Genomic DNA, 21,315 nt, shown 5'->3' on the forward strand with positions numbered 1-21,315 from the left:
TAGGTCAGTCCTTACGGAACTTCTTTCTACCAGATAAACATCTTTCAAAGTTTTTTTTTTTAAGGTTTCCTATTTTTAAGAAATGAGATTTAATAAGTTTCCTTTAAGTATACTATACACCCAACGTGGGGCTGAACTCAAGACCCTGACATCATGAGTTGCATGCTCTAGAACCAGCCAAGTGCCCCTTAATGTTTCTTTTTGCTACCCTACAGGGTTTTGTAAGGCAAGTGTGTAAGGAAATTCTTTCCAATGACTGCCAGTGTTTTATTACCCTAAAGCAATTAGAGAACATTAAAGTTCTGTGTATCAAGTGCCTGGAAAATTTTATGCTTTTCTATTACACTAACTGTCCAGCAGAGGTCTCAATCAGACAAATAGAAACAACAGTACTGTACCAGGCCCCTTCTTAGGCAACATTTTTAAGGGACAACTCAGGGAGTACCTGGGGGGCTCAGTGGGTTAAAGCCTCTGCCTTTGGCTCAGGTCATGATCCCAGGGTCCTGGGATCTCGAGCCCCGCATCAGGCTCTCTGCTCTGCGGAGAGCCTGCTTCCTCCTCTCTCTTCCTGCCTGCCTCTCTGCCTACTTGTGATCTGTCAAATAAATAAATAAAATCTTTAAAAAAAAAAAAAAAAGGTGGGGGGACAACTCAGTGATCCAACCAAGTTTAGAGAGTTGCAGGGGGTAACACTGTGGCATCTGCATCCATAGTTTATAATGATACCTGGGGTCTCAAAATACTATGAATTCCTGACAGTTAATAGAACAGTCTGGATGTTAAACTTGAGATGCCATGTCAGTTCTTCCTTTTAGCTCAATTTCCCATATTGATGGACTTAAGGCAACATTTTGCTAACTAACAAGGTAGGAAATCTAACAGGAGGTAATCTTAAATATGTCTATAGTAAAGCAAACATACATCTATGGAGTGAGAACTTCAAATAATTTAACAAGTCTTTGATTTCTTACATTATTTCCCCTATAGAACCCTATGATTATAATTTATTCTAAGTTCTTTCCTCAAAAAACAATACAACTGAGTTACTATCTTTAAAGTTGCAAATAATGTAGAAATATAAAAACATTACATATCCAGAATATATTTTTAAGTAAAAATGTATCTATTTCAGTAGTATGTAGGAGTGAGGGAATTATTTTCTTCCCACTAATACTTTCTTTTTTACGTTTTTCTAAACGAAAAACTTGCAGTTATGTTGGAAAAAAAGGATCTTATGTGCAAATAATTTATGATGCTAAAACCCTAAATTCTATTTTCCAAGAGCAATTAGGAGCTTTATAAAAGAAAGCCACATGATATATCTTAAAAGACACTGCAATTCCTCTGCTTTTAAATCATTGCTATGCTGGAAAAATAGATTTGGTTCTATCAGTAAGCTCAGAATTAAGTATTCTCCAAAGTGGAAAGTATACGGTGTCACTTCAGGAGCACACTATTCAGCTATCACCCCCAGCATTAAGAGCTGTCTATCAAAACAGTTAAAGCAGGTCAACACAGTCCAACATAATAAAGTTTCAATATGTGAGGCCAATATGCTCTTCTAAGATGCTAAGAAACCAAAACAAATACTGAAATCAAAAGATTACTTACAGCTAATTATCATACAGGTTTAGTTCTTTGTTGTAAGCCCCCTTTCCATAATATTAATAAAGGGAATACTTTACTGCAAAGAAAATTTATTTTACATATTGCTAACCATGAATTCTGTTGTTCATTCACATAAATCTGCCTAGTACCACTATCCAAACAGCAGGACCATTTTATGTCCACATTTGTATTTATAAGGAGAATTTGCATGACTTACATAAATATAACTCTCAGTAGGTTTAACATGGAGATGCAATCTAACAGCCATAATGATAGCAATGTAGGAGAGGTGTATTTTTAATTACCTCTCATTTGAGTGACCTTATTTAAAATATAAATTGATAACTTAGAAGTTCCTGGTCTCCTAAAGAGATTTTCAAAAACACTTAAAGAAACAGTGAGATTTTTAAGAAACATCCTCCATGTCCACATCCTGTTGTAATTTCTGCACCATTTTTTCTTCCAGCTGCTTTCCTTTGCCTGTAAAAAAAAAAAAAAAAAAAAAAACCAATTCAATGTGACCTTTCCAAACTTATACCAATACTTAATAAAGGATCTTAGATGTTAAGAAATTTAAGAATAGTAACTAAACTTACACAGGTCTTACAATCTGCCATGCATAAAGTAAGTATTTCATACACCCTCCTAACAACCTGCATTTTAAATGAGGGAACAGAAACCCAGAGACAGATGAAATTGTACCAAATCACTAAGTAAGCCCATTAAGTCAAAGAGCTAGGATTGGAATCCTGGCCCTCTGGATCCAAAGTCCCTGCTTTTAACACTACTTATGTACCCTCAGAGTGTTACCTAAAAAGTTAAATAACAGTTCATTCCTGTTGTTTGGGGGTCAATTCATATTGCTTATACATGAAATAATGCTCCAGGATTTTGTCTATTTTGTTTTAATAAAATTTGGTACAAAAATTAATCTATTTAACCTATTCAACATGCAGTTTCAGAATTTGACCTTTACTAAAAAGTTTAGGCAGGGAATCATTCAGGAATCAACTCTTCAACTAAATCTCACCAAAATTTCCTCCCTTCAGGTAATCTGCATAAGTAAATTATGTAACAGATGGTATCTGGTGCCTGCTGAGTAAAAACTGGTTTTCCAGCACCTCACAAAAGAAACTATGCACACAAACGACTGCCCAGGTGGATGACCACAGGCAAGTTACATAAACACACAAAAAAGGTTTTAACACAAAACAGCAGTTCTGAAATTTGAGTATCAAAATCAGTGTCAGAACCCAGAGAGCTACAAAGGAACAGAAGCTCAGACTCAAAAGGCCTGGGCCTCCATATTTATAAATTTCCCCAATTAATTCCCATTCCAACCAAAGTTAGAAAACCACTCCTATAAAACAGTGTTCTTAATAAAAACAAATAGAAGCAAAGTCTATGAAATTGTTACTTGAATCTTTGGACTAGCTTATGAATTATGATTCTATGAAGAAAAAAAACCATATGCAATAAAATTGGAACTGGGAAATACAATGTATAAATCATATTTTTAAAAACCAAGTTGTATCATAAATCAGGTATTTACATAAAAAAAATAAAAAGCTGATATTCATTTACATACACTACAACAATGTAGATTTTTCATCTCTCTACTGAAAGAGAACTCCTGTGTAATATAGTACTTACCTGCAAGAGGGGCCCGGATAAGATGAATGTTTTGCTTGACTTCTTTGATGTCCTGAACTTTCTGTAATTCTTTATTTTTCTTTAATCTAGGATAAAACATATCAAAGCCAAAATTTCAGTTACATTAACTTCTATAAATGATATTATTAATTTATAAAAATAAATTTTATTAGCCACACAGATAAGCAATGAGAACTCAAAATTATTTTCTAGTTTCTAATAAGCATATCAAATCAGGATTTCTACACTACCAACTTGTTCAATGATTACATCCCTAGTACTGAGTTGGGGATAAAGTGGAGATTAATATATATATATATTGCTGAGTGAATGAAGAAATGTGATTGAAAGAAAGAATTAAATCTCAGACATCAATGTCTATTATACAAATAAAATGCCTAGATCTTTTCTCCTCAAACTGAGAATATACTGTTACCTCATTTTTTTTTAAGTCAGTAATTAAAAGAACACAAAACACATAAAACATTCATTTTAGACAAGCTAACAGTCTTTCTCAAACATTTAGGCTCCCTTTTTGTAACAATTCATTTTTTTAAAGCCAGAAATCTGTTTGCACATGGTTTTCTATGACAGATTTAAATAGTGATGAGATAAAAAATAAGTAAATCTACTTTAAAAGAAAGACCAATTCTAGGCTGGGGCCAGGAAAGTGTAAGATGAGGGCACATCTTGTTAGCCATAAAGAAAGCACCCAAAAAAGATGAGGAATTGTCAAGATGACATGGAAGCCTGCCTGAAGGAATTCCCACTGGCCAATCTGGAGCACTTGGAACATCAAAATAAATAATGACAAATAATTATAAACCACTGAATACCATAAGAATCAATAAATACACACAGATCTATGAATAAACAATAAAGGAGTACATTTTGAACTTGTAAAAGAGAGAAGTTCTTTTACATGGGAAAGCCAACTAATAAGTGTAGAAGAAATTACTGAATTGGAAAAATCACCATTTAGCAACAATCACTATAATAACAGATTCAGACAAGGTTCCACTGGATGCTAACACCAGTAGGCACCAGTTTGAGAAATAAGGGACTCTTTGCAGAGTGTCAAAGTATTCCCCTAAGATATGTACTGATTAAAAAGGAGGGGAAAACTTTCCCTTGGAGAAAACTGGCAGATAACCCTTAAAAACTGGCAGATCAGTCACTTGGGATAACATGTGCCTCCTAATATGTAGGTCTTTCTTAGGTATCATTCCTATGATATTCTGGCCAAAAGTACCTAACCTGAATCTAATCTTGAAGCAAACATTAGACAACCACAAACAGAGGAAAAGTCTATTACAATAACTGACCTGTATTCTTCAAAAATATCAATGTCATTTAAGACAAAGATGAGAAAGTGTCCAGGTAAAAGGAGCTTGAGGAGATATTACCATTAAATGCAATGAAAGATCCAGAATTGTCTGCTGCTATAAAGAACATGACTAGAACTGCTCAAATCTAAATAATGTCTGTAGGTTATATAACAGTATTGCTGAATATTAATTTCCTGATCTTGGTAACTATACTACAGTTATAGAAGAACATGTTCTTATGTTAAGAATATATACATTGAAATATCCTCAGGAAAAGGGCATCATGTTTTCAACTTACTATAGAGACAAGGTACAGTAAAGAATATACAAAAGTTCTTTACAGTATTCTTAATTTTCTGAGATTACATGAAAACAAAAAGTGGAAAAAAAAATCTCTGGATTTCTAGTAGTAATTATTTTTCCAAGAATTACCTGATACATATATTCATACCTGTTCATTATAAATTTAGCTTGGCGCTTCTGTTTGATCTCTTCAACTCTCTTCATTGCATCAACTACAAAAAAAATTTAAGAGTTAGCAAATTTTTGCATATCCAAGCAAAAGCTTTAATGATCACTCCCCTTTATTCCCATTTAGAAATGTATTAAATAAAAAACTCATTGTAAAAACAATCCCTACTAAAATAGCTAAAGAAGGTAAATACTCTTGGCTGAAATAACTGTTAACTATCTTTCACAAATAAATCTCTATTTTTATTTTATAAAAGCCTTTACTGCTACTAAGTTTTCCTTTGACTTTAAACCAGCCCAATGCTTCTCACACTTTACAGAGAATGGATTAATGGCAACTAATCCCTTCTTAGTTTGTCCTCTCCATTAATAAAAGTACCATTCTGGGCATAAATACTATTTCTCTAAGTGCCTGGGAAATGATCTGCACAGGACGAACATTGACAGAATAAACCAATCATTTTAGCATGTTCCCAACCACTAAAATCCAACTGTTCTGGGAATTGTGTAGTGGAGCTGAATCCAAATATGCTCTAGAATCTATACCAGCACTAAGAGAACCCACACATATAATTTTAAGTTTTCTGGCAGCCACATCAGAAAATAAAAAAGGAACAGGTCAAAATCTAATAAAAGATTTTGTTTAACCAACATATCCAAAATACTGTCATTTCAACATAGTATAATTACTGAGGTTATTTTATGCTTGTTTTCATCTGATGTCTTCAAAAGCTATGTATTTTACATTTACAGCAAATCTGGATTTAGACTAACCACATTTTAAGTGCTCAGCAGCCCCTGTGGCTGCCATATTGGGCAAAACACTCCCAATCTAATTTCTTGAAGTCTATGGATCTGAAGAAGAGGCAGGATATTCACATAATCTTAAAATATCTCCCCCAAATATACTTATTAATTACAAAGGATAAAATACTAACTTTACAGTGAAGAAATGTACCAGAGGCCACCTTAACCAAGGATCAAAGTTAACATGGACAGAAATAGGACCCCAATGGATAACATATGCCTCCATATGGCAGGAGATAATGATAAGAACTCAGCATCACATCTATGGTATTCTTACCAAATGTACACTACCCAAATCTAACCTTGAGGCAGTATCAAACAAATGCCAATTAAGGGATTTTTTTTTTAAAGATTTTATTATTTATTTATCGGGGGTGGGGGGGAGCGGGGGGAATGAGCACAGGCAGACAGAGGCAGAGGGAGAAGCAGGCTCCCTGCCGAGCAAGGAGCCCAATGTGGGACTCCATCCCAGGACGCTGGGATCCTCACCTGAGCTGAAGGCAGCTGCTTAACCAACTGAGCCACCCAGGCGTCCCCAATTAAGGGATTTTTATACCAAATGCGTGACTCCTACTCTTCAAAACTATGAATGTCATGAGATATCAAAACTCACAAAATATTAAAAATTGGAAGAGAAAAATAACACATGTACTATTCTTACACAGGTCTGAGAGTAAATGATAATACTATATCAATGCTAATTTATTGATTTTAATGACTATGGTTCTATATGAGAATGTTCTATTTTTTAGGAAATATTATATTTTTATAGTTCTATTAAACCACTCAGGGATAAAAACATTATGTATTGTCAGGTGCCCATTATGTATATAATTTAAGTTCAGAAAATTACAGAAGGAAAGGGAGAGAGAGAATAGATAAATTTAGTAAAAATGTTATTTGAGGAATCTGGACAAAGGAATTCTTCATCTTTTCTGTTGTCTAAAATTAACTCAAAATAAAAACATTTAAGTGTAGGATGCCTGAGTAGCTAAGTCAGTTAAGCATCTGCCTTTGGCTCATGTCATGATCTCAGGGTTCTGAGATCAAGCCCCACAGCAGGCTCCCTCCTCAATAGGGAACCTGCTTCTCCCTCTCCCTCTGTCCCTCCTCGCCCCCCACTTGTACTCACTTGCTAATAAATAAAATCTTTAAACAAACAAAAACAAATACACATTTAATTGTAATATACTTTAAAGTGTATTACTTAATACACATTTAAGTATAATCCAGGGTCCAGCAACATTGGCATTATCTGAGAGCTTGTTAGAAATGCAGAATCTTGGGCTCCACCCAGACATGCTATATCACAGTCTGCATTTTAACAAAATGCCCAGATGGCCCCATGGGGGCACTGGTATTAAGAGGATGCTTCTATGAATAGTCTAAGACAAAGTCAACTCTACATCTGCACATGCCAGATATACAACTAAATATACAACTAAATATGCCAGATATACAATTCTTTCTTTCTTTGCCTTTCAACAGAAATTGATTAAGGCTAAGTTCTAGTAATCAAAAGTATTTCTATACCTTACAGTTACTCAGAAGCAAAATAAAAACACAGAAGTGGCAGGTAAATACTTTCCAAACAGTAAGACACTACATTTCCAAATATTCCATAAAACTGAAAAATTTTAAATGTAAGAAGCACCTGATACTAAAAACTTGATCTGAAATACAGAGACATAAGGGATAAAATACAAACTATTCCTACTAGTATTCTTGTTTTGGAAGTTCTCCTACTATTGACATCAGCATTTTAACAAAGGCTGCTCAGTCCCTACCTTGACACAATTTAAAAATGTAAATAATGAATATAAAATTATTGCCAACAGATTAGCTTACAGACCTATGATACTGAAATAGGGGTTGTGGGAAATCAAATCTGAGGAGGCTATCTTGAAATAGTAACAAAAAAGAAAAGGCCAAAATAAAATTCAATGGGATATAGAAATGCTTTAGGACCTTCTAAAAATGTCCTTGACAAGTTTTGCCTTTTAGAAACACTGTAAGAATTCATATCAAAAATGTGTGGTGACAGATGTTAATTAGATTTACTGTGATCATTTCACAATATATGCAAACATCAAATCATTACATTGTATACCTGAAATGAATGTTATATGTCAATTATATCTCAATTAAAATAAAAGAATCCTATTAATCTCTTCTGAAATCCTTGAGTTTGAATCCATTATTTTTTTAGCAAATAAACCTAGTAAAATCCACTGCTCTTCAGAAATTAACTCTTCCTCTAATTACAAAACAGAAGGAATGACTTTATTTAAAAAAACAAAATGCCAAGAAGCAAAAATACTTAAGGCCATGTGGAAAAGGCAATTCCAAAACTGGACTCTGAAATCTCCACATGGTCCAGAAAGATAATAATCTTTTAGAGGGTGGCAAGTACTACCACAAAGCCCCTAATTTTTCAATTCCTCCCCCAAAGTGCTGTGACTGGGCAACTGCCTATGAACCATTCAAATCTGATAAAGTCGGGGCACCTGGGTGGCTCAGTTAGTTAACTGTATGCCTCCAGTTCAAGTCATGATCCCAGGGCTCTAAGATCAAGCCCTGCACTGGGGATGGGGGGTGGGGGGGTGGAAATCCCTGCTCAGCAGGGAGCCTGCTTCACCCTCTCCCACCTCCCCTCCAACACTGTGCTCTCTGGCTCTATCTCTCCATCAAATAAATAAATAAAATCTTATTAAAAAAAAAAAAAACTGGCAAAGACCACAGGACTCTGAGCCCTGGGAACCTCTAATTAACAAAACCAACTATATCACCGCTACACCCAAGACTAGAAATGGCTAAAGATTGCATAAGACAGCTGTAGGGAAAAGAAAAGTCAAAGCCAAGGGCCTCAAACATACACATAGGGGCATCTACAAGCTAGCTTAAGGAATTTGGTTTTACAACATATGGGATTTTTTTTTTTCATTAGTCTCTGCTTCGTTTGGAAAAATGAAAAAGACTAGTTACCCTTGCTTTTAACTTCAGTAGTCTATAGCTTGATTTATACCTAAGTCATGCACTTAGAAGTCCTCTTAGGAAATATAATTACCACCTTAGTACTGTACTTTTCAATTTTACAGAAGCATTACATTTTATAAGGTATACAGAATATAATGTTTATAACCCTAAACCAAATTATTTAAACATGTAAAGTATCTTAGGTTTTGTGTATATTTTACCTATGCCACACCCCAAAAAAAGTATTCTCCACCTCTATTCTCAGATTTTTTTTTTTTTTAAGATTTTATTTATTTATTTGACGACAGAGATCACAAGTAGATAGAGAGGCAGGCAGAGAGAGAGGAGGAAACAGGCTCCCTGCTGAGCAGAGAGCCCTATGCAGGGCTCGATCCTAGGACCCTGGGATCATGACCTGAGCTGAAGGCAGAGGCTTTAACCCACTGAGCCACCTAGGCGCCCCTCTATTCTCAGATTTTTAAATCTTTTTATATCTTTGTATAGAGACTCCAAATAATATAAAATCTAACAATTACATTTTTAAAAATATTTTGTTTATTTATTTTAGAGAGGAGTGAGCAGGGGGGAGGAGCAGAGGGAGAGAACCTCCAGCAGACTGCACACTAAATGCAGAGCCCAACACAGGGCTCCAAACTACGACCCTGAGATCATGACCCGAGTTGAAACCAAGAGTCAGATGCTTAAATGACTGAATCACCCAGGAGCCCTTACATTATCTTTATAATGGACACATCAGCCAATTCTGAAAAGGATTTGGGGCAGCTTATCATAAAAGATGCAAGTACAACAGAACCATTAAAATGAGGAAAAGAATAAAAGCCAACCAATGAAAAGAAAATTAATATTTAAATATTAAACATTAAATTCAAAGTACTATCCCAAAACAGTCTCTCCTCAAAATTCCTGGTAATTTTTTGTGACTTACTAGTTTTATTCCATAACTCTCGCTGGTATTTGACAGGTTCATTTCTACGTTTTTCAAATTCAAATGAATTATCCTGTAAGAAAAGGAAAAATATGGTTCTAAGAGAGATACAAAAGGAAGCATTTCTTAAAAACTTCTCTTCGTCACAAGAGTTGTGTTTCAAATCATAGACACATATTAAGATTTCCCAGGGTGACCCTAGCAAATGCCAAGTTTTCATACTACTTCTCCTTTACACACCAGATGTACAAGACAGCACTACTGAAAACATCAATCAATATACAAGTGATTTTTTTTTTTAAAGATTTATTTATTTGACAGAGAGAAATCACAAGTAGACAGAGAGGCAGCCAGAGAGAGAGAGAGGGGGAAGCAGGCTCCCCGCTGAGCAGAGAGCCCGATGCGGGACTCGATCCCAAGACCCTGAGATCATGACCTGAGCCAAAGGCAGCGACTTAATCCACTGAGCCACCCAGGCGCCCCTATACAAGTGATTTTTAAGAAGACAAGAGAAGGAGGGTACCAGCCCCATCCTTCAGAGGGTCATATAACAATCATGAAGATTTCAAACAAACTGAAGAGACTTCCCTAATTTCCCATTCCAAGATAAGACAGACTCACAGGCAGAAAACTTTGTTAGGTTGAACCATATGTGTAAAACTACACATCTTCAAATAAATGTGGTGCTGCTCTGCATGACAAAATTTTCTCCCAGAAATTTTTCAGGCCCTCTCTAAATGTAGTTTGTATTTTGACAGCTAATAAGCCCTACTTACCTCAAAACATGTGAAACTATTTTAGAGAAACACTACAAATTTCTTAGAAAAACTGCAGGTCTATTTCTTAGTTTTCAAATCTATCTGAGATAGGCAAATGGAACAGCACTAATTCTGTATTTACCTATTTCATTTACATATACACGACCTGTTCAATCACAATAACCTCAGCAAGGACAAGGCAACTAACTGGTCACCAGCAAATGACTGTGACTGGCATCCTTTCTTCTCTCATGAAGTTGTCACTTGCATTTGAAGTGCTGTTTATTCTCATCCATACCGGAAATTATTTTTGTGACAATAATTGTGAATTGGCTTTGCACCTTGTCAAAAAATATTCTTCCCATTCACTGAAAATGAAGCCAGGAAGGGTCTTCATAGCAACTGCATAGAGACTGCCCTTAGGAACCCTCACACACTGTTGGTGAGAATGCAAGTTGGTGCAGCCACTTTAGAAAACAGCATGGAGATTCTTCAAAAAGTTAAAAATAGAGCTACCCTATGATCCAGCAATTGTATTACTGGGTATTTACCCCAAAGATACAGATGTAGTGAAAAGAAGGGCCACATGCACCCAATGTTCACAGAATGTCCATAATCGCCAAACTGTGGAAGGAGTCGAGATGCCCTTCCACAGACAAATGGATAAAGAAGATGTGGTCCATATATACAATAGAATATTACTCAATCAATAGGACAAATACCCACCATTTGCATCAACATGGATGGAACAGGAGGAGATTATGCTAAGTGAGTAAGTTAAGCAGAAAAAGACAACTACACGGTTTCACTTTTATTTGGAACATAAGGAATAGTATGGAAGACATTAGGAGAAGGAAGGGAAAAATGAAGGGGGGTGGAAATCAGAGGGAGAGACAAACCATAAGACTATAGACTGCGGGAAACAAACTGAGGGTTTCAGAGGAGAGGTGAGGAGGGGAGTGGGTGAGCCCGCTAATGGGTATTAAGGAGGGCACAGACTCCATGGAGCACTGGGTGCTATACATAAACAATGAATCATGGAGCACTGTATCAAAAACTAGTGATGTACTTACGGTGACTAATATAACATAATAAAAAAAGAAAGAAAGAAAGAGAAACTGCCCTTAAAGGAGTAGATAGGTGGGAAAGAGGAAGTCATGGAGGGCAGAACAGTTTAAAGATCTTCCTCCTTCAAAGGCAGCTTGCACAGCAGCTTTCACCTCCTCCTTTCATAGGGGTCAAATGTGGACAAGCTTCACCAGGCCCTTGAACCAAGCCCGTAACAACCTAATGATGGACGCTCATGCGTGAAATTCCCTCACCCATGACTTCCCATTATTTCTCCTTCAACACACACTTCCCTGCTCTCAAAGTCCTGTAAGGAAATCCAGAAACTAACAAATGACTCTACAACAAATCTCATCAGAGCCCTCAATGGTATTAAGGAAATCCTTTAATCTGTTAGCTTCCTCTTAAAATCCTCGAGTAGTAATTTCCAATTTCACCCCAATCCATTTAAATTATTTTCCCTTTTGTGTGCAGGAACTAAAAAATGGTTTTTTGAGAATAAGGAAAAATCACTTCCATAAACTGAATTAGGAATTTTTTCCTTTACAGAATTCTGCAGATTTATGGTTTTTAGGATGTTACAACATTATTACAATCGCCAAATACAAATAAATCACTCACCAATCTTGTCATACAAAATCTTATTATAGGTAAATTACATTTAATACCTAATAATAACCTTCCCATACCAAAGTTGGTAATTATACTGATAGCTAACTATACTCACCACTGTAAGCTCTTTACCAGCTGCTTTACGGAATGCTTTAGTCCACCTGACCTTGCGAGGATTCCGCTTCTTTTTAAAGTTTTTATGACACTTGGATTTACAGAATCTGAACACCTACAAAAAAAGTTAAAATACTGGAGTCAACATTAAGAATGTTTCTATCCTAGGATGTTATGCATGCCATAAAAACATAGTGCAAAGTCTGAGAAATGACAATGGTTCTAACAATTCCTTCTACTTACACCACCATTTAAAAATAGGTGAGACATATAAGATTAACTGTAAAATGAACTATTTTTTTTTACTATTATTTGACTATCAAATATCATCACAACTAATGGCTCAAGAGCTCCAAGTATATGGTTAAAAATCACCAGTCATTTTTACAGATAACAATTAAAACCTTAAAATCATCATGAATAATAACAATGGTTTCAAGGAAAGTTCTTTATTTAAATCCCTTCCTAATTAATAATAATTCTCAAATTTCACTTGCTATATACCTCAATGGGGGTGAAAACTTCACCTATTCCAAAATCTTCTTTGGTTCTTTCCATCCTTTTTGTTAACAGCACAAAGTAATTTCAAAAAAGCAACTAACATTGGGTATAGATTTTTGTTCTAAAGTAATTACTCACAGGTCTACTAGGAAAGTTCTTCAATATTGTAATTCTCTACCTGTATGCCAGAAGATATGACCCTTTATCAGTGCTAACTTACGATTTAATGATGCTTCAATGTGCCCCTGAAATGGCGTACTGGGACTCACTGGAAGTCTAAAATACATTATTTTATTACTTTTTAATGTCTTAGAACACACTGCAATTTGTACATCTAGAGGAAATCTGAAAAGAAAAAGTACTACTTTGGAGTACTAGATCTTGACAAAAAATCTTAAGTTTAATTATCCTACCTAGAAGATGTGGCCCATAAAAAAAGTCAAAATGAGGTATAAACATTTCAAATTGTGTGTACAGATCACAAACCTGTGTGTATATATCACAAGCCAAAATACTTTCCATGTTATGTACACTTTGTTCTATGGGGGAATTCAAACAGGTCCCTATATACACTAGGACACAGTCTTCTTAGAACAGTATAATACTAGTTTAATCTGACCCAGGTCAGTACCTCCTAGAGAGGACAGAAGTCAAAACATGTCTATATTGTTGAATTAGTTTCAAGGAATGGAAATATATGCATACAAGTGGATCTCCTAGAATATCCCACTATGAATTCACTATCAGTAAATTTTTTTAAGTATTTTCAGTCCAAAAGACTATTAACTTTTTAAGTAAAAGCCTCCTACATTAAATACCTTCTAGATAACTCCTAGACAAGTCCCCAATTCTGAGATATACCGAATGAGATGCCTGAACTCCTGGGTCTGCTCAATTCCAGAGCCAAGGAGAGTTACAGAGAAGTCTACTTGAACTCTATAGCTAATAGATGTTAACTTAAAAAGAACAAGGAAGTATCTGAAGAGAATGGAATCACTGGAGATGTGAAGCAAATTCAATCCACAAATAAGGTTCTACTATGTACCTGATATTATCAGGTGCTAGAGATACAAGAATAATTAAAATATGATACTCTACCGTGAGAAGTTTAGGCTAGGATTATTAATAGTCTCGATTTACAAAGGAGACATTGAGATCAGGATAGGGCATACACAATACATACAATGATCATGTTTAAGTAACATGGAAATACAAAATAAGGGAGTGATTTAATCTATGGTGGGGTAAGTGATGGATGGATTGTGAGGCAAAACTTCATAGTCCTCTATCATCATCCTCAGTTTTCAACAAATGATCTAGTATTTCAGCTTCAAAGTTCTTCAACTCTTTCTTAAATTCCACTGATTGAACACTTATTAAGGACTCATTAAGAGCACATGTATTTTCTATGTTTGCAAAGTACATGAAAATAGGGGACATTAACACTAATTCTACCACTAAGAAGCTACCCAAGAAGCCTAAGAGGGGCAGTTTCTATGAGAAACTGTCTCAAAAGCTAAGAGAAAAAAGGCAGAAAAAAGAGTGGCTACAAAAATGACCAGTGCCTACTCTGGAACCAGAGTGGGATGGCAGAAAGAAAGCGAAGACCACTATACTCTGCACAGGCAGATCGATGACCTCCTAACTAAATGAAAGGCGCAAAGATGATTCACACGTCTAGCAAAACTGTCTAGACATAGGACAGTGGTATTAATTCAGGAAACAAAAAAGACCTGAGGTAATTAGGAATTCTTTCAATAGGCTCACTGCTGGTTACAGACAGAATCTCTGCATCGAGTGGAAAATTCAGACTAGAGCTAAAAAAAATACAGATTTGAGAATCATTAACACAGAAAAAATTAAAGAAAGAAAGAAGAGAAATATCTTCCTTAGTGCTTCAGGACCTCTGCTTCTTATATCGCCAGCTAACTCTGTTTGGGATCCACAGGTCTTCCCTAGAGTAAGATGGCTCCCAGCCAATTCTAACCCGTCCCTACTAGCAATACACACTTCCTCATCAATATGAATTTCCACTGTGTCTGCCAGATCAACACCAACTCTAGATAGCTCCCATGATCTGTTGTTTTAATTCCTATATCCACCTGAGAAGCAGTGCTGGACAAAAATCATAAAATTATGATGACCAGATCATCTACAAAGCCTCCGTGCCCACTGTGAATTAAATGCCAACCTAGCAACTATTTAGTTCGTTTCTATAAACTTTTTATCATGCTCCTGACAACAGATATTCAAAAGTCTTCCGCAAGTTCTTTCAAGTTCCCAAACCTAGCTTTGATCCCACACTTTCTGCAGGAGCCCCTTGCTCCTAATTAGTGACGTTATCTTCCAGCTGTAAGAGATATACGGTGATGACATAGGATCTGTATTTCCTTAGCATATCAAAGTCACCTGTCTGGAATCCTAGATCCTCTTCTCCTCCCCACAAAGACACCAATTTAACAGACCTAGTGGAAATGAAGAATCTTTTTTTTTTTTTTTTTCCCCACAAGTGCCCAGTGATTCAGAAGCAAATAGGAGAGGTCGAATTCTGAGAAACAATGTATTAAATAAGCATAGAATGAGATTCATTCTGCTATAAGACAAATTCGTGTATCATTCACAAAGTCTTTCACAACCAGGCCTCGTAATTACGTTTATATTTTATGTTTATATACGTACCTTTATACCGTTATATTTTATGTTTATGTACGTACCTTTTCGTATACAGACTTATACGGGTATTTATAGCCCTACCCCACGCCTCTATCACGATATACAATCCATCCACTCACTTCCCTAGAGACTGCTTCGCAGCGCCTCTACTCAACCGTCCACTTTACTTCCACTTAGAATGCTCTCCTCACTTTTTTACGCCAACATTCAAGACCCAGGATAAATGCCATCTCCTTTCTGAGCCACTTCACATACGGCCCTCCCCAGGTCACCTGCGCCTTCGCAATACAGAACTACTACCAAGCTACAGGTAACAGTCCCATCAACTTCGACACGTCACGGACATTCTCAGGTTTTATTCGTCTCTGTGGACACAGGCCTTCGTAATGAGGCTTGACTGGACATACATTCAACAAAGTCGGCTGAATTCAAGAACTTCACTCACTCTCACTCTCAAGAGAGACCAAACAGCCCAAACACACCCCCGGACTCCCTTCGGCGCCGGCTCAAAGAACTGGGGAACCTCGCCGCCGCCAGCCTTGTCCAAAGCTGGGCTGCTGAAAGGGCTCGGTTCGGGACACCCACAAGGAGAAATGCCCTCAGGTCAAGGGCGAGGCCAGAGCTCCTTGTAAAATCACCCTCTTGGGAGGGCAGCGCAGATAACCCGAACCAAACGCTCCGGGAGCAGGAGGACCCGGCGCCGAGCCCGCCCCGCCTCACGCTCGCGGGAGCGTCGCACAGCGGGCGCTCGTCCCGGGCGTCTCACCTTGCAATCGTTGCGGACAAACATCATGCCGTGGCCGGGGTAAATAGGGCCCGAACAGAAATAACACTTCTCAATCCGCATGTTGAAACCGCGTGAGGGCCCACCGCCCAGACGCCGATCTTTAAGTGGAAGTGACGCAGCTGGGTCACAGGAAGTGATTCTCTTCAATACCCGACCCGGAAAAAGCGAGCGTCCTTCTTCCCTGAGGGCCCTGGGATGCTGTCCGAATGTGACGGCGCCACCCAGCGGCCGGGCAAGCAACAGCGCTGCCGTTTGGCGCAGGCGCAGAGCTGCAAAATTGGCCTCATGACCCTCGCTTTTCGGGAGTGGAACGTGCTGCTCTTCTTTCTGAGCTGGCTTCCACGGCGCCTAGTACCCAAAACGTCATACCCTATAACATCAGCATTTACTCATATCTTACATGGTTTGTGCTTTATCCCCGGCTGACTCCACCCACTGGGACGCCTCTAAGAACTCCTTTCTCCGCTGCCTGCCCTTTTACCCGCCCGTGATTGACGTCCCCAGCGCAGGGGGTCGCCAGCCGCACTGAGAACCTACTTCGGGCGTTAGGACCTACGCGTAGGGTTCCCTGAGGCTCAGAGAACAGTTGTTGAAAGACTCGTAGTAATTTTTTTTACCTTTTCTCCCCCTTTTAATTAATATACATGTGGTAAAAGACATTTTTGTAGGAAACTAAGTTTCGTTCCCTCGTCAGACCTCGAGATCTCATTCCCGGTGGCAATCGGTCCCTTTTATTACCTGTCAAAAATTTTTTGTGAGTAGACAAACATGTTTATGTCAGTCTGCCTGTGCCTCCCTATCTATCTATCTATCTATCTATCTATTTATTTATTTATTTGACAAACAGAGACCACAAGTAGGCAGAGAGGCAGGCAGAGAGAGAGAGGAGGAGGCAGGCTCCCTGCTAGAGCAGAGAGCCCGATGTGGGGCTGGATCCCAGGACCCTGAGATCTTGACCTGAGCTGAGGATAGAGGCTGTAACCCACTGAGCCACCCAGGTTCTTTTTAACACTAATGAGCATCCTATTAACCCTTTTCTGCATTTCACTGTGATCTGTCCCCTGTTATTGGAATATGGGCTCCAAGAGGATAGGGTTTTTGTCTTTTTGTCCAGAGCTACAGCTCCAATATCTAGAATAGTTCCTGGCACATAAATATATATTTTATTATTAATGAATATTTAACATTTTTTAAGATGTATTTATTTGAGAGAGTGCGTGCACCTGTGAGCAGGTGAGGAGTCTGGGGAGTCCTCCAGCAGACACCTGCTGGGTGTGGAGCCCCTCACCAGGCTCAATCCCAACACCCTAAGATCAGGACCTGAGCCAAAATCAAGAGTGGGTGGCTTAACCGAATGAGCCACACAAGGGCCTCTAACATTCTTTTTCATAGTTTGTATGTATAAGCGATTGTATGAAGGTGTCTTTTTTTTTAAGATTTTATTTATCTATTTGACAGAGATCATATGCAGAGAGGCAGGCAGAGAGAGAGGAAGGGAAGCAGGCTCCCGCTGAGCAGAGAGCCCTATGCTGGGCTCAATCCCAAAACCCTGGGATCAGGACTTGAGCCAAAGGCAAAGGCTTTAACCGACTGAGCCACCCAGGCACCCCTGAAGGTGTCATTTTAATTGGCCGCCTATGGATGGACATTGTTTCCTATTTTTCTGGTATAACAAACATCCTTATATTCCTAGCAAGACAGTCTACCTTGTGTGAGCGGAGGTGTCGGCTCTTGGATTCCCCATGAAAGATTTACCTGAGGAACTGCACTCCAGTAAAGATAGAAGGGAAATAAAAAGCAGAAAGCAGTTTATCACCGACAATATACTCTCGAAGTAAGAGGGTGGGCTGGCCCAGAAGTGGCGGCTGCTCTAGGACTAGAGGGGTTCTTTCTTTTTATAGGAGCCGGGGTCTTCTTCCAAGAGGCACGGTCTCTAATGGAGGCTGCTTCCAATCATTTGGGGGACTCCTCCCACAGTTTGGCAGGAGGAGTTTTTGACCCTATAAGGTTTGAACCAAAACTATCAAGGCAGCCTTTGCCCACTGAGTGGGGCTAAAAGCGCAATGCAAACGTTATAATGAGTTTAGGGGTTACCCTGGGGCAGAGGTGGAAGAGAAGAGCCAATTTTGCACCTGTGTTTCTTGGTCTGTTAGCCCCAGGGACTTGGAAGCCACAAAGTCAGGAGGTTGCGCCCCCAGGCTTCTAACGTGTAACCTGTTCATCACCTTCCTTGCCTCCAGCTCATTTCTAACTAAATGCCTACTCTATCACTTATTGATAATACTTTTTTTTTTCTTCCAAAAGAGAGTTTACAGAGAAAGGCTAGGTCAGAGGATATGATAGGTATTCTTTTAAAATTTGGAAGCTAATACTGAATGCTGTCTAAAAGGTTTTACCAATTAACACTCAACAACAACCACTAAGATCCTGATTTCACCACATCCTTGTCAAAAAAATAATCTTTACCAGTTTGAGGTTAAAATTTATTTCATTATTATTTTCACTTGCATTTATTTATGAACGAGGTTAAGAATTTTTCCAAATGTTCAAAATCTATTTTGTTCTGTGAATTGCCCCACAGTGATTCTTAACAGCACTTTACGTATTAAGAAAGTTAGTGCTTTGCAGACACTTAGATACTATTTCCCAATTTATTGATATTTTAAACTTTGTCTATAGTATTTTTCCATCCAGAAGTTTTCTTTGTATATATCCAAACTTATACTTTTGTTTGTTTTGGATTTGCTGTTTTGCTTAGAAGGCATTTCCCTTTGCAAAGTTGTTTTTCAACAATTTTTCTCCATTATTTTTACAGTATTTTTCACATTTGCATTTTTAACTAAACTGGAATTTACTTAAGTATAAACGACATAGGATTCCTGTTTTGTCTTGTTTTTTTTTTTCTAATAACATATGTTGAGAAGGCATCATTTTCTTCCACTAATTCAAAATGTCTCTTTATGTGCCAGTTCTGAAATGTTTAAATTGTAATTTTTTAAATAACGGGGTTTACCTGCAGCCCTCCTCTCACTTTCTTGGCCTTCTTTTTCATTGCTTCTCTGGCTATTCTTTTTTTTTTTTTTTTTAAAGATTTTATTTATTTATTTGACAGAGAGAGCTCACAAGTAGACAGAGAGGCAGGCAGAGAGAGAGAGGGAAGTAGGCTCCCTGCTGAGCAGAGAGCCTGATGCGGGACTCGATCCCAGGACCCTGGGATCATGACCTGAGCCGAAGGCAGCGGCTTAACCCACTGAGCCACCCAGGCGCCCCTCTGGCTATTCTTTAAAAAAAAATTTTTTTCAGTTTAACTTTAGAATCAGTTTGTCTAATTAGAATCAACAAATACATATAATTTTTGCTTTCATCTGGTAATTATATTTACTTTTCTTCTCTAATCATTTGACTAGTAATTCCAGAACAATGTTAGCAACAAAGGCACATATCAGAAATGTTAGTAATAAACATTTGCCCAAAATTCATTGCCAACCAAGAGACTGAAAATTATTTAATCCTTGTTAAATCCTCTCCCTCTCTTATTCCCATCAACAATTACAGAAGAATCTCACCAGTCCTCCCAAGCTATTTACACAACTCCCTCACAACTCCTGTTTTATCCTGCTACTCAAAAAAGAAATCTCCTACCCTTCTCACTTACTTGATCACCCAGCATCCCCCTCTTACCTTCAGTATCAGAGGCCACATCCCTTATCAGTGCTCTTAATCCCGTGCCCTAAGGTTTCATTGGAGGCTTTGTTCCTTTCAGCCTATAAGCATATTCAGTACTTTACTTTAGGTTGAATGGATGAGTAGCCTGCCTTCAAAGCTTTTTTCTTTCCAATTATTACAACAGAATGCATGCGAAAAGAGAGCAAGACATGGAGACCACATCCAGTAAATTGAGCTAAAATCTTGGAAATACTATTTCTTTTCATTCATCCTGCTTGAGACAGGATTCCTGAATCTGAAAGTATGTGTTTTATCATTACTAAAAAATCTTCAGCTCTTTTCTTATATTGCTTCTTCTTTTATTTTCTCTAATTTCTTCTTCTAGAATTCCTAATGGATATAAATTGGAGCTTTTATCTTTCCTCTGTATTTCTTTCCTTAGTTGCTCTTTATCTCTGCTGAAGTCTGTGTAATTTCCTCCAAACTAGCTTCTAGTTCACTGATTCTCTCCAACTGTGTCAAACTCGCCATTCAACTTTTGACCATTAAGTTTTGAATATCGATGGCAATATTTCTCATACATGAAGTATTTTCATTCAGTCCAATTTTGTAACTTTAATAATGCCTTCTCTTTCCAGATGTTTCAATTCCTTTTATGTTTGCAATTTTCTTAAACATTTTTACCTTATGATCTCCATCTGATAAATATATTATTTGAAGTTCTTAAGTGTAAAATACTGCTGCTTTGGGTTTACTGACCCTTACTCCTGATTGAGGCTGAGAGGGCAGTGAAGGAATGGGTTGTCATTTTTAATTGTGAGTTCATCCTTGTAGACTGTTTTCTGGAAGAGTCCTGTAAAGTATGGGTGGAGATGTTCCCTCTAAAAAGATTTTGCTTTGCTTCTACTAAGTCGTCCAGAAGTATTACCAGCCACAAATCACTTTTTTATGTTAACTTCTTGGCTTAGCCATTCTCAGACAAAAAAAAAGTAGGTACTATAAATTTGAACCTAAACCTGTGTAAAAAGTTCTACGTTTCTCAGGAGAGACTGGGACATAGAGCGGGCGCTGGATTTTTGTCTATTTGGGGGTGAGGGCTTCTGCATTCTAGTGCCCTACCTCCACCATATCTAAGACTTTCTCCCCTAATGGCATGTAGTCACTAAAACCAAGCACCTTGGTTACTAATACTGGCAAAATGAAACCAAAAGCAAACCACACTTAGTATCAAGTTGTTGAAATTTCTTTCTGTTGCTGCCATTGCTGTTGCCCTGTTATTGTCTATTTTGTGGGAGGAAAGGAGTGGTCGCAGAATATTTCCCTTACTTTATTGAGAGAACAATACTA

The 21,315-nt window shown here is 37.7% G+C and overlaps 1 protein-coding gene across 1 annotated transcript; it reads right to left on the reverse strand.

The window, feature by feature from the left end:
* Positions 1–1,680: 1,680 nt before the first annotated feature.
* RSL24D1 (ribosomal L24 domain containing 1) lies at positions 1,681–16,436 on the reverse strand. The gene is made up of 6 exons (XM_059371955.1): positions 16,282–16,436; positions 12,343–12,456; positions 9,790–9,862; positions 5,041–5,104; positions 3,262–3,347; positions 1,681–2,088 (listed from the first exon to the last, which is right to left on the reverse strand). The coding sequence occupies exons 1-6, from the start codon at positions 16,360–16,362 to the stop codon at positions 2,015–2,017; spliced, it is 492 nt and encodes a 163-aa protein (XP_059227938.1). The 5' UTR covers positions 16,363–16,436; the 3' UTR covers positions 1,681–2,014.
* Between the last annotated feature and the right edge of the window lie 4,879 nt (positions 16,437–21,315).

The sequence above is a fragment of the Mustela nigripes genome, chromosome 13, assembly GCF_022355385.1.
Source record: "Mustela nigripes isolate SB6536 chromosome 13, MUSNIG.SB6536, whole genome shotgun sequence".
Lineage (NCBI taxonomy): Eukaryota > Metazoa > Chordata > Mammalia > Carnivora > Mustelidae > Mustela > Mustela nigripes.

Coding starts and splice junctions, on each gene's coding strand:
- RSL24D1 (XM_059371955.1), bottom strand. CDS start 16,362: ATGCGGATTGAGAAGTGTTATTTCTGTTCGGGCCCTATTTACCCCGGC. Junction 5,105..9,789: donor AGAGTTATGGAATAAAACTA/GTAAGTCACAAA, acceptor TTTTTTTTGTAG/TTGATGCAATGAAGAGAGTT. Junction 3,348..5,040: donor GCTAAATTTATAATGAACAG/GTATGAATATAT, acceptor GTTTTATCCTAG/ATTAAAGAAAAATAAAGAAT.